Source organism: Peromyscus eremicus, chromosome 4, assembly GCF_949786415.1.
Source record: "Peromyscus eremicus chromosome 4, PerEre_H2_v1, whole genome shotgun sequence".
Lineage (NCBI taxonomy): Eukaryota > Metazoa > Chordata > Mammalia > Rodentia > Cricetidae > Peromyscus > Peromyscus eremicus.
This window is the reverse complement of record NC_081419.1, coordinates 126,755,090-126,768,776: the sequence shown is the minus strand read 5'-3', so window position 1 is coordinate 126,768,776 and position 13,687 is coordinate 126,755,090. Positions and strand designations below refer to the sequence as shown.

The 13,687-nt window shown below is 47.9% G+C and overlaps 1 protein-coding gene across 1 annotated transcript in view; it reads right to left on the bottom strand.

The window, feature by feature from the left end:
* Window positions 1–8,371: 8,371 nt before the first annotated feature.
* LOC131907900 (DNA (cytosine-5)-methyltransferase 3C-like) overlaps window positions 8,372–13,687 on the bottom strand; it is a 32,597-nt gene continuing 27,281 nt past the window's right edge. The window contains exons 19-21 of the mRNA XM_059258962.1: window positions 12,817–12,886; window positions 12,043–12,161; window positions 8,372–9,056 (exon numbers count right to left, since the gene is read on the bottom strand). Coding sequence (XP_059114945.1) covers window positions 8,915–9,056; window positions 12,043–12,161; window positions 12,817–12,886 — 331 coding nt within the window. The 3' untranslated portion in view covers window positions 8,372–8,914. The remainder of the gene's footprint in view (window positions 9,057–12,042; window positions 12,162–12,816; window positions 12,887–13,687) is intronic.

Sequence of the window (13,687 nt, the reverse complement as noted above, 5' to 3'; positions counted from 1 at the left end):
CGTCAGCGCCCGCCCGGCCTTTTATAGAGAAGGACAGGCCCGCGCGCCAGAGGCGGGGCCGAGCCCTTGATCGACAGCGGGGGTGCCCGGGGGCGGGGAGCAAGCCTGTCGGGGCACGTGGTCGGTTGTGGCCAATGAGTTGTGAGTCCTCTTAGGAGGCGGGGCCCGGTGGCACGTATCGGTTCTCTGATTGGCTCGACTGAGGTAGGATTATTGAATGGGCTCTGATGAAGCTGGGTTGATGCTCGCCTAGCATGCATGGATCCTTGGGTTCAGTCCCCAACACCAGCCTAGTCTACATAGTAACTGGCCATCCGGAGCTACACAGCGAGATCTGGTCTCAAAACTAAAAGAAAAAGGGCCATCGAAATGGTTCAGCAGGTACATGCCCCCAAACCTGGCATGAGTTCGATCCCTAGGACCCACTGATAGAAGTTGTCCTCTGACTTCCACACACGTGTGGTGGCTCTTGCACACCTACACACACACACACACACACTGCGCACACAAGTAAATGTAAAAAAATAAAAAATAAAGATGGATTAGCCTGATGTGGTGGTGTAAACCTTTAATCCCAAGACTCAGTAGGTAGAGACAAGTGAATCTCTGTGACTTCAAGGCCAGTCATAGTGCTATGCCACAGTGAGACTTTGTCTTAAAAAAAAAATTATTTGGTAGACACCTGTCTTAGACAGTGTTACTGTCACTGTGATGAAACATGACCAAAAGCAATTAAGGAAGAACCTGTTTATTTGGCTTACACTTCCGTAACACTGATCATCATGGAAGGAAGTCAGGAACGTAAACTAGAGGCAGCAGGAGCTGATGCAGAGGCCATCAAGGGGTTCTGCTTACTGGCTTGCTCCCCATGACTTGCTCAGCCTGCTTTCTTATAGAACCCAGGACCACCAACCTATCACTGGCCCCACCCACAACGGGTCGGCCCTCCCCCTCCCCCATCAATGACTAATTAAGAAAATGCCCTACAAGCTTGCATACAGGCCGATCTTAGGAAGGCATTTTCTCAATTGAGGTTCCCTCCTCTCAGATGACTTTAGCTCCTGGCAAGTTGACATAAAACTATCCAGCACAGCACCTTAATAAAAAAACTTAAGTCACCTCACAGGAGCACCTGCAACATCATGCAGTTTATTATTCTTAGCACTTCTGAGGAAGTTTCCTTGCCCTTCCTGCCTTTATCTTCTGCCTTCCCGCGGTGAAGCTTTCCTATTCTAGTTCCAGACTGTGTCTCAGTCCTGTATGTTTGATGAAGGGATGAACCATACCACTTCACAGTAGAGGAAGCAGGCTCAGAGAAGCCAGTTGGCTTGTCCAGCCACAGAGTTGGATTTATGTAACACAAATTGCTAAATGGTCTTATTAATTAATTAATTAATTGATTGATTAATTAATTAGATAAATAAATAGATACATAAATAAATAAAACCAGAGCCAGATATTGGGGTGAAAGCTGGAAGATCAGAGAAACAGAACAAGCCACAGCCACCTCACCTCGCCAACTTGTCAGCCGATCAATCCTGTTTCCACGCATCCTCAGACTGAAAGCCTCTGAGTCCTCACCCCTGAGGGTCTCAGTTGAACTGCTACTCAGTTCCGGTCTCCTCATGCCTTATGTACCGTTCTCTACCCAGCTATGTCACTTCCTGGATTTAAAGGCATGTGTGCTTTCCAAACAAAGGTGTGAGATCTCAAGTGCTGGGATTAAAGGCGTGTGCCACCACTGCCTGACTCTGTTCCCAGTGTGGCCTTGAACTCACAGAGATCCAGACAGATCTTTGCCTCTTGAGTGATAGAATTAAGGATGTGTGCCACCACTGTCTGACCTCTACGTCTAATCTAGTGGCTGGCTCTGTCCTCTGATCCCCAGATAAGTTTATTAGGATACACAATATATCAACACAGATCTAGGTCTCAGAATGGTTTCTTTGTCTCAATACCACTTATTTATATACTTCACATTTTTTTTGAGAAGGGTCTAATATAGCCCAGACTAGTCTCCAACTTCCTCAGTAGCTGAGGATAACCTTGAACTCCTGACCCTCCTGTTGCTAGTTTCCGAATGCTGAGATTACCAGCCTGTGCTACCAAGCCTGACTGCAAGCCTTTATTTTCTCTGACCAAACAGGCCCTAGGCATTTGATGGTGAGCTAAAAGCAAACGTAGCCTCTGACTTTCTAAAGTTTCTACTGTGGCAAAAGAGGCAGAGTGGACACAGAGTCGAATCTTGGTCTGACAACAGATCAGATGGAGGTCTAGGCAAAGGCGTGTGTGTATAGCAAGGCGCTTGCGTTGTGTGCACTGGCTCCCTGAAAGTCTGGGCCTAGTTTCAATTTCCGAATCCCAGGGAATTTTCCTAAGAATGGCTAGAAATCTGACAAGGTAGCAGTAGATGACTTACTGATGACCCTTCTGCCTCCACCTTCTGAGTGCTGGGATTACAGTTGTAAACCACCACACCCATTTTCTGTGATGCTGAGGATCAAACACAGGCCTTTGGGCATTCTAGGTGAGCACTCTACCGGCTGTATTCCCAGCCTGCACACCGATAGTTTCCATGGTAGGTAGAACTCCAAGCATATCGCAAGAGACTTGACTTCACTTTGCAGCATGGGAAAACATCCCAGAGTTGACATTGGTCCCAAAAGATGTGCTATTACCATTATAAAAGGGCTAATATAGGGAAATACCAGCAAGAGGAAATAGCAGAGCATGGTTTAATACCAGGATTTAGGAGGTCAGGAGGACCAGGTTAAGTACAACCCAAGCTATGTGAGACTCTCTTAAAATTATAATGAAGCATCAATAACAATAGTCCATCTAAAATACTTGTAAACACTTTGGGGAAACATTGGTAATGCCATTTTATATATGAAAACATATCCTAAGTAGCAAAGCTAGTAGATCTGGATTTAAACCCCGCCTCTCCTAGGAATTGGAATTAAGAGAGATATGTACTGGCCAGGATCATAGCTTAATAGTACGGTAGCTGTCTAACATGTACAGGACCCTGGGTTCCAGCTCCAGCACCACACACCCCTGGGAGAAAATAGACCTATATAAAGTTTTTTCTTCTTTTACATATATATTTTATGCATATGTATGTGTGTGTATGCATGCATGTTTGAATGTGTGCCAGTGTGCATGAAGGTGTATCTACTGGTTATGAAGGCCCAGGGTTGACATCCAGTGTCTTCCTCTATCACTCTTCACCTCATATACTAAAACAGGGTCTCTCACTTGAACCCAGAGCTCACCAATTCTCTAGTCTAACCAGCCAGCTTGCTCTGGTGATCCCCATCTCTGCTTTCCATGTGCTGAGATTATAAATGGACCACAATGCCCACTGGGCTTTTTTTTGTGTGTGTGGATGCTGAGGATCCAAACTCTTGTCCTCCTGCATGGGCGGCAAGTGCTTTACCCAACCCTGTATAAAGTCCTTAGCACCAAGCACATAGTAATTGCTTACTAAGTGTCAGTAAGGTCTGATTTCTTTCACTTTGTGTCAATTATCAAATTGTGAGGCTTCATCATTTCACTCTTTGCAGGCCATTGTGCTTGGGATGTAAGGACATTCATGTGGGGATGAGATCAATGGACAAGGTGCTTTGAGATGGGTGTGGTGGCGCACACCTGGAATCCTAGCACTTGGGAGGCTGAGTTCTATGCCAGCCTGGGCTACACAGCAATACCCTCTTTACTGGAGTGGGGCCGGGGTGCTTCTAATACAGGAGTGAAGTACTCAGCTCTAGAAACACAGAGAGTCTTGGTGCCTGAATCAGACTTTCTGAAATAAAACTCACCTTCACTCCATGACAGCTCCCACAGAGAAGAGAGAGGAGCTTGTGGCCCATTAATCCTTAGTGACAATTTTGATTATATTTAGAGTCAGCTAGAAGAGTCTGGGCATGGCTATGAGGGCAGGACATTTTCCAAGGGGTTTAACTGAGAAAGGAAGCCCCCTGCTGAGCATGGTGAGGACCTTCCCATGGGCTGGGGTCCTGGTCTGGACAGAAAAGACAGACAGGAAGGAACCAGCTGAGTGCTGGCATTCCCCTTTCTCAACTTCCTCTTCCCCTGGGATGTAAACACACTGCCACACACTCACAGCTCCACAGAGAGGCCTGTCACCATGTTCTCCTGACATGCCTGGTGGACTTGCTCACAATGACAAGAAAAATAACTAATACACCAAGCTCATCTCCATCTCAGTACGTTTTGATCAGAAAATAAATGGAAAAGAGAATTTCATCCTGTCAGAGAAACAGTTTGGGAAACGGGTATCGTGGCCCCAGCCTCTAATCCCAGCACTTGGGGCTGAAAGGAAGAGAATCACAAGTTCAAGGCCAGTCTGGGATACATGCCACTCTGTCTCAGCACACACACACACATACCACAGAGACACACACACACACACACACACACACACACACACACCACACACACCACACACACACATACACACCACAGACACACATACATACACACACACATGCATATACACACACACACATACCACAACACACACACACATACACACATACCACAGACACACACACACATACCACAGACACACACACATACCACAGACACACACACACCACAGACACACACACACAGACACACACACACACACAGACACACGCACACATACCACAGACACACACACACACATACCACAGACACACACACACACACACCACAACATTTTTGTTCCAGTTGCTGCTTCTGGAGTCCGAGTCCCACTGTGTGGCCCAGGCAGGAACTCACTCTGTAGACCATGCTGTCTTCCATCTTGTGCAAATATCCCTGCCTCTGCCTCCCCAGTGCCAAGGTTACAGGCTATCGTGATGTACCATGTGTAGAGACTTCAAGACCCACACCCAATGAAAAACAGGGGCTAGGGACACGGCTCCACGGGGGCCTGAGTTCAGATCCCAGCATGCACATAGAAGCTGGGCATGACCTATAACCCCAGCACTGGGGAGACAGAGACAGGACCCACAACCATAAGGAGAGAACTGACTCCCACAAGTGTCTTCTGACCTCCACACGTAGACTGTGACACACACACACACATACACACACACATACACACACACACACACACACACACACACACACACTCATACATATAAAAATTTAGTTCTAAGTTGTTTTTAATTCAGTAAATTCTGACAGGAGAAGAGGAAAGGGAGGAAGCAAGATAGGCGGTGAGGAAGGAGGGCAGGGGAAGGTGGGAAGGTGGGAAGGAGAGCAGGGGAAGGTGGGAAGGTAGTGTGAAGGCAGCAAACCGTACAAGTGCCGACGGCTGCGGGGAATTTTAAGTTCCACCGAAGCAAAGCAAAACAAGGTGCCGGCAGGATCGAGGAGCAAAGACAGACTGGCTGCCGGGATCAGGCTTCTGCTTGCTACCCTCAGCCTGATAGCTGTGTGACCCTGTGAAGTGGCCTCTCCCAGTTCTCTGCCCCCATAGCTGCAGTGGTCAGGCCTCCCAGAAGTTGCTAGGAGGGCTCAACTGCAGGAAATAGCATTTCTCAGCCATGCTTCCAGAACACTCAATCATTTGAGCCACATACCAGCCCTGTGAGGCTGAGAGTTCATAGCTGGGGTGCAGAGAGACCCAAAGAAGATACCAAAACACCCAAACTCACATGGAATGGGCCGCCAACATGGGAACCCAGATAATCTAGCTCCAGAGAGGAATAAGGAACCAAGAACATCCCAATGCAGACACTTAATTACTTAGCTGGAAAACAAGAGGGATGGAAGGATGGGAGGAGAGCCATGTGCCTTGTGCTCACCCTACCACTGCCACATGGCCATGGGACTGACCCGGGGCCAGGTCCTGAAACTCAGACAAGATCCCCACCTCTCACCAACAGCCACCTTGCTGCTTCCCTAACAACACTAAGACCTCAAACGGTGAAGGACATTGAGGGACACAATACCAGATGCTGCTGTTGCCAGTGGGCAGCTGCTGCACATCTGGGCTATACTGTCCCATCCTTTTTAAGGACTTCATGATTCATAATCATTGCCTGTTGTTCTCATTACCACTGTCTTCACTGCCATTAACATCAAGATGATGGATGGCTTTCGTTTTCTTAATGCCGTCTATTACAAGTGTAAGGCTTGCGGCCTAAAAGGCATGAAGCAAAGCATTTTCTCCAGATCTCACCCATGGAATTCACCAACCTATAAAGTATATAGGATGTATTATTCTCGCCTGTGAAATGTGAAATTAAGAGCTCTGGAACTCAAGGCATCTGCTTGAGGCAATACAGCAGTGTGTCAGACCCCAGACAGAAACCCACGAGAGCGCTCCAAGAGACCTACATGGGATGCCAACTCCAACCTTGGTCCCACTATGTTCATACTCCTCCCCAGCCACACAGCCTGGGTCACTCACATTCAAGCCTAGCCTACCCTGAGAAAAGTTACAGATTACCACTGCCCCGCCTCGAGGCCTCCACCAGCCACCCCATAAGCAGGCCGGGACACCCTAGAGCCCCTCACCTGGAGGGCCCGTCGGTTTCTTCTCTTGAGGTTCTGAGGAGGGAGCTGTTTATTCTGCTTCATCTTGTCCTGGCATTTGGTGCAGTGCTGTACACAAGATGGCTTAATTGGGCAGCAGCCGTCCCTCGGGTCTCCAGTCCTCGGAGAGTAGAGTACACAGGCCCAGTCTTTTGTTAATTGCCAGTTGCATCGCCATGGCAAACCTCAGCAGGGATGCTCTAGCCGGAGGCAACTTTCTAATAACCTATGCGGTTTTCCAGCCTTCCACTTGCAAAGCTTCTTCTCACCCTATCTGTACTAGTTAACCCTGGGCCAGACCCTCTGAGACCCTGACCATGGCACACCGTGAAGCAGAGAGGAATCAGTGTGAGGTTAATCCAGGGCCACATGCACCCCGTGAGCATCTTACCCTCTGTCCCACATGCTGGTAACTGAAATAGGCTCTCCTTGGCCCCTGCTTCTTGACTAAAGGCTGGAACATGTCATGATGGGCTCCAGGTGTTGGACACCTTGGTCGCTAGCTGGCTCCAGCCAAACTAAGGAGGAGCCATCAGAGGCGATTGCGGTTTTGAGTGTGAGGAAACAAGTACATCTTTAAATGGTCAATAAATATGATGTTAGTCTGGGCATTCAACTCACTCTAAACCAGTCTAGATGAAAGATTATGTTAAGTGCCGGTGAGATGGGTCAGTGGGGGAGGGTACCTACTGCACAAGCCTGATGATTTGAGTTTGATGCCCAGGGAGAACCCATTCCACAAGGTTGTCCTGTGACCTCCACACACATGCTGTGCTAAACACACATACATACTAATTAATAATAATAGATGAAATTCAAAACTTAAAAAGCTTGTTAGAATCACAAAAGCCATTCCCAGCCATCCTGGTCACTAAAGGTAGCTGCACCATGTCAACTGGACAACTGGGAAATGAGGTTCAGCAGACTCCCATGGAAGTTGTGAGGAACAGTAGAAATCAGGGCTCATGTCCTTCTGCGTGGGTATCATCTGGTCAGCTTCCTAAGAAGTCTGGAGATGAGTGTCACAATCAAGCCTTTGCCAAATGTCCTAGTTAGTTTGTATTGTCAACTTGACTCAACCTAGAGTCACCTGAGAAAGGGGAGTCTCGATTCAGGGAATGCCCAGATCAGAATGGCCTGTGACAATGTCTGTGAAAGATTATCTTGACTGATAGCTGATATGGGAGGGCCCAGCCCACTATGGGCAGCGCCATTCATAGGCAAGTGGGCCTGGGCTATATGAGAAAGCTAGCTAAGTAAACCAGGGAGTGGGCCAGTAAGCAGCATTTCTCCGTGGTTTTCCTTCACTTCCTGCTTGAGCTCTGACTTCTCTCGATGAGGGTCTGTGACCTAGAAATGTAAGACAAATAAAGGCTGAGTTGCTTTGGGTCAGAATGTGAGGTTTTGTTTTCTTTGGGGGGAGGGGATGTTTTGTTTTAGACAGGGTACCACTGTGTAGCCCTGACTAGCCTGGAACTTGATATGTAGACCTAGCTGTCCCGAGCTCCTGGAGATCCACCTGCCTCTGCTTCCCCTGTGCTGGAATTGAAGGTGTGCCACTAGGCCCAGCAAGTTAGAGCAACAGAAAATAAACTGGAATGTAAGGCTTAAATAGGCCTTTCTAGCCCTGGAGCAGCCACAAATGAAGCGGAGACTGTCGATGGGGCTCGCAGCAAAGACCGTAAGAAGCTCCCAGGGGATGGTGACGCAGTGTTCTGAGGGTGCTGCAGGAGGTCTCGGGCTCCATGAGCCCCTGCAGACCCTAGGCATCCCTGTGCTTGATGAATGGATGACACACTTCCACAAAAGAACAAAGTACAGATGAGAAATATTGATTTTAATTAAACGAAAGGGTACACTATTCATCTGTCATTTGTCAGGAAAAACTGTTGAAACAAAGCACAGTTTCTCCCATGTTGTCACATGACTCTGGTTTTGGGGGTTTGGTTTGGGGTTTTCAGTACAGAGTTTCTCTGTGTAGCCTTGGCTGTCCTGGAACTTGCTCTGTAGACCAGGCTGACCTCGAACTCAGAGAGATCCGTCTGCCTCTGCCTCCTGAGCTCTGGGAGTAAAGGCGTGCGCCACCACCGCCCGGGTTGGTTGTAAAGTTTTAAACTGGGAAAACATGAGAACCGTGTTGGGCCACTGTAAGATGCCAGATCTGAGCTGTGCACAAGTAGGGTTCCCCTGTAGGGCCAGGAGGCTCTGCTACCACTGAGCAGAAGAGAACTGAGGATATAGTGAGACCCCACAGAGGCGAGCTAAGGAAGCTCAGAGCTGGGGTGCTTCGAGGATCAGTATGACTCCTAACAGCTGGCATTAGCCCCAAGACCCCAGAGCTCCCCAGTCCTGGGTAGAACTATTCACATGCAAAGTAGTCCTTCAAGGGGGCAAAGAGGTGTCTGATGACTGGCACACTCCAGGACTTTCCCAGCAGCTTCTGGCGGGCGCCACGGCCCATGTTGGACACGTCAGTGTAGTGCGCAGGAAAGCCAAAGATCCTGGGAGAGCACAGAGAGAAAAGACAGAAAGTTAGAAGGGCCCATGTCCCCGGCACACCAAGAACAGCTGTGTTCCGGAAGTCCAGGCTTAGGAAAGCTAGCCGGCTGCCACTGTCTCTGCCCACAATTACACTTCCCCACGCCTTCAGTCAGGACTATTGGGCTCAAAGGAACCTTCTAGACTACCAGTTCCACTAGTTCCTCAGAACACTTGCTGATAGCTGATAGTTGAGTCACAGGGCACTGTGCTGTCTCGTGTCCCCCGCACTGGGACTATGCTTCTGGTCCTTATGTGCTGCACAGGGACCATTCTTAAGTGCCTAGTGTGAATTAATCCATGCACGATTGCCAGTCAGCCCGCACACTTGTATTTGACTTCAAAACACAATGGTAGAAGTTTAGCAGTTTCCTGGGGTGGAGAGATGTATGTGTGCACATGTCTGTGGCCAGAGGCTATCCTCAGTCCTCAGGTGTTACTCTCCAGGGGCCAGGCATTCACTTTTTTTTTTCTTTGAGACCAGGTTTCTCGGAAGTTACAGGCTAGGCTGGCGGTCAGTAAGCGCCAGGGATCCCCTTGCTCCGCCTGCTACACTTGGCTTGAACTCAAGTCCCCATGCTTGCCTGACAAGCACTGTAGTGATGGAGCCATCTCCTCAGCCCCACAGTCTCTTTAAGAAGGAAGAAAGTAGCCGGGCGGTGGTGGAGCATGCCTTTAATCCCAGGCAGAGGCAGGAGGATCTCTGTGAATTCGAGGCCAGCCTGGTCTACAGAGCGAGATCCAGGACAGGCACCAAAACTACACGGGGAAATACTGTCTCAAAAACCGGAGGAAAAAAAAAAAAAAGGAACAAAGTCACTCCCAAAATAGCAGAGCAGATGTTTCAACCCCAGTTCAGTTGAGTACAATTTAGAATTCAGAATCTGGGGGCTGGAGAGATGGCTTAGCGGTTGAGAGCACCGGCTGCTCTTCCAGAGGACCCGAGTTCAATCCCCAGCACCCACATGGCAGCTCGCAACTGTCTGTAACTCCGGTTCCAGAGGATCCTCACACAGACATACACACAAGCAAAACACCAATGCACATAAAATAAAATTTAAAAAAAGAAGAATTCAGAGTCAGCCTACAGCATTTGTCCAGGCACAGACAAATATACAGGCAAAACACCAATAATAATAACATTTTAAAGAAATAAATTCTTATAACCCAGTTCTAGAAACGGCATCAATGAGCCAATGACTATCTCCACCGTGGTTTTCCTTTGCTTTGACATTTCCATTGTGTCATCCTTCTGCACCAGGCCTCTGAATCACAACTCTGAACACCTTGCCAGGATTTCCAGAAGGTTCTCTTTACAGATAGACTGAGCAATGTGGTCTACAGTTCTTCTACGAATGAGAAATTACTATTTTTCAATTATTTGGATTTACTTAGTTCATGTATGTGCATGTGTATATGTGTTTGGGCAGAGGACAACTTTCTCGGGTCAAATTAAGGTTGTCTGGCTTGTGCGACAAGCACCTTTACCTGCTGATCCCTCTCACCAGCCCAGAAATGAACTTTCTAGGCTGTGTGTGGTGGCTCATGCCTATAGTGCAGCCCTTGAGAGACTGAGGCAACCTGACGGCCATGAGTTTGTGTGCAACCTAGGCTACATACTGAGTTCCAGGCTGGCTACAGAGTATGCTAGCTACAGAGTGAGCTTTGCCTTGCCCCTAAAAAGAGGTTACATTTTTATTAAAAACTATTTGTTAAAGAGAAAAAATAAAATCAGAACTAGGGTTTGTGATGAAAATACTCAATACGAAAGTCTTCAGAATAGAGCTGCGACATTAAAAAAAAAAAAAGAAAGAAAGAAAGAAAGAAAAGACTTGAAATCCAAGAGTCAGATCTCCACGTGACAAGGGACAACGTAGCCCAATAAAGCATCAGAGGTTAAAGACAGACTGTGACCAAGGAGAAATCAGCTGCCCTGTGAGGAGTGTGGCTGAAAGAGCTGAAGGGTTTCCCATTTTCCTAAAAACCTGGAAAGTTGGGACAGGAAAATGTCAGGGCAGCGCAGGTGACAGAGAGGCAGCGCCATCTACGAACCTCATGCCTGAGATTTCTCATCACCACAGTGTCGCCGTTTCTGTGGGAAAAGAAGGGCTAGTTCTGAAAAACTATTATCATGCAGACCCCACTGCTTAGGGCCAGTGGGACCTGGAGGAACCACAGCAACTAAGGCTACGGAGCGAGGGCTATGTGTGCTACTGGCTCTGATTCCACATTCTCCCTCCTGCCTCTGTCCCCACAGATTTCCTCTCCCAGTGCAGCCTTGTTCACTGTGGTGAGTAGAGTGATAAACACCGTGTAGTCTCAGATATTTGAGTACAGTCCGCGGTTGGTAATGCTTTTTGGGTGGGGTTAGAAGATGAGACCTGCCGGGCGGTGGTGGCGCACACCTTTAATCCCAGCACTCGGGAGGCAGAGCTGGATCTCTGTGAGTTTGAGGCCAGCCTGGGCTACAGAGCGAGACCCAGGAAAGGCACAAAGCTACACAGAGAAACTCTGTCTCGAAAAACCGAAGAAGAAGAAGAAGAAGAAGAAGAAGAAGAAGAAGAAGAAGAAGAAGAAGAAGAAGAAGAAGAAGAAGAAGAAGAAGAAGAAGATGCGGCCTTGCGGTAAGTGTGCCACTAGGGGAGACCTTTGCAAGTCTAAAGATTCCACCATTTCTAGTTCTCTCTTTCTCTCTCTCTCTCTCTCTCTCTCTCTCTCTCTCTCTCTCTCTCTCTCTCTCTCTCTCTCTCTGCTTTCATGCTTGCTGTTCAAGATGTAAGTTCTCAGCTGGCCATTGGAACCACTGTGCCTGCTGCCATGCTTCCTACTTCCCTGACATAATGGACTCTTACTCCTCTGGAACCGTAAGCATAATAAACTCTTCGTTTTATAAACGTCCTTGGTCCTAGTGTCCTATCACAGCAATAGAAGAGTAACTAACACACTCACCTTTCGAGCTCAGTACACCACAAAACATCGTCCTTGCCATTCATGACTACAGGGAAAAGCTGGTTTTTCCCCTGTCTGATGGAGTTCGACTTGGTGGTTATTGTCTGTACTTTCTTTAACTGGAAGGGGGAAAAACATTTCAGGGTGAGCACAGAAGGCTTCCAAGTGGGGTCAGCCTCAGAAGAATCCAGAGGGCAGAGGATGGAAGGCATGATTTAGGAGAGGTGGCAGGGACAGACATACACAGAGAGAGGACAAAGAGACGAGACTTACTTAAAGAGATTTTTTTCTGCTTCTCACAAATGCCACATAAATTTTAGCCAAAGGTGACCATGAAGGAGCACATGGGGGCCAAGACACCAGTTACTGATCAAAAGGGTCATTAAGAGCAGAAACCATCCAGACTCAGAATGGTCAACCGGAGCTTGGGCAATAGGCCTTCGCGTTTTGCAGACGTGGAGGAGCAGGCACTCGGAGGCCTTCCTGTGCATCTGACTTCACAGCATCCGCCACTGCTCCTTACTGCAGAGATCACCTGCAGCACAGCCTCTGGACCTCCAGCATTAACCACTGCAGAGCCCGCCTGCATTTTCTTACTGAGATTATTCACCAAGAACATCTCCTACTCTGTACTCGAAGAAGAGACAGAACAATTCTGTGGGGAGAGGAAAGAGGCCCAGCACCAGGAGTCTGTGAGGGAGTGAGCAGGAGCCACGTGGATAGAGCCAAGGTCAGTTTTCCAGAAGGTGCAGCACAGACCACTCAGCATCTTACCTTTGCTGTCCTACTGAACTCCAAGCAGTCCTGCAGCTCGAGCTTATCATTCTTTGAAGCTATCACGGGCCTGGGAACAGCCAAAACCCGTTACTCTCCAGCCTCTGCCCTGGAGGTCTACACTAGAGACCTCACAAGTCAGGTGAGGAGAGAATTTGCTTTGCCCAAGTGTACTCTGGCAGTGACCATGTTCAGCCACAGGATGAAAACTGACAATTCTGTGTGGTAAGACCAAGAGTCCACTAGTCCCTGAAGAGTACAGCCCAGGGCCCAGAGGTAGTGTTTCTCTGAACTTTAGATGTTAGTATTGGGCAAAGTGAGGCTCCCACAGAGGGACAGGAGCACTACAGTGGGATCTGTGCAGACCAGGAAAATGTGATAGAGGAACTTGGTCTAGATCAGCAGTTCTCAACCTGTAGATCTTGATCCCTCTAGGGGTGGACAGCCCTTTCACAGGGGTTGCTAAGACCACTAGAAAACACAGATATTTACATTACAATTCATAGCAGTAGCAAAATTACAGTTATGAAGTAGCAACAAAAGTAACTATGGTTGGGGGTCACCACAACATTGAGGAACTTAAAGGGTCGCAGCATTAGGAAGGTTGAGAACCACTGGTCTAGATGTTGGTGAATCACTTTTATTTTTTTTTTTTTATTTTTTTTTAAAGATTTATTTATTTATTATGTATACAGAAGAGGGCACCAAATCTCATTACAGATGGTTTTGAACCACCATGTGGGTGCTGGGAATTGAACTCAGGACCTCTGGAAGAGCAGTCGGTGCTCTTAACCTCTAAGCCATCTCTCCAGCCCGTGAATCACTTTTATAAGAGTATTCCACACTTTAAAAATGAAACTCAAGAGGCTTT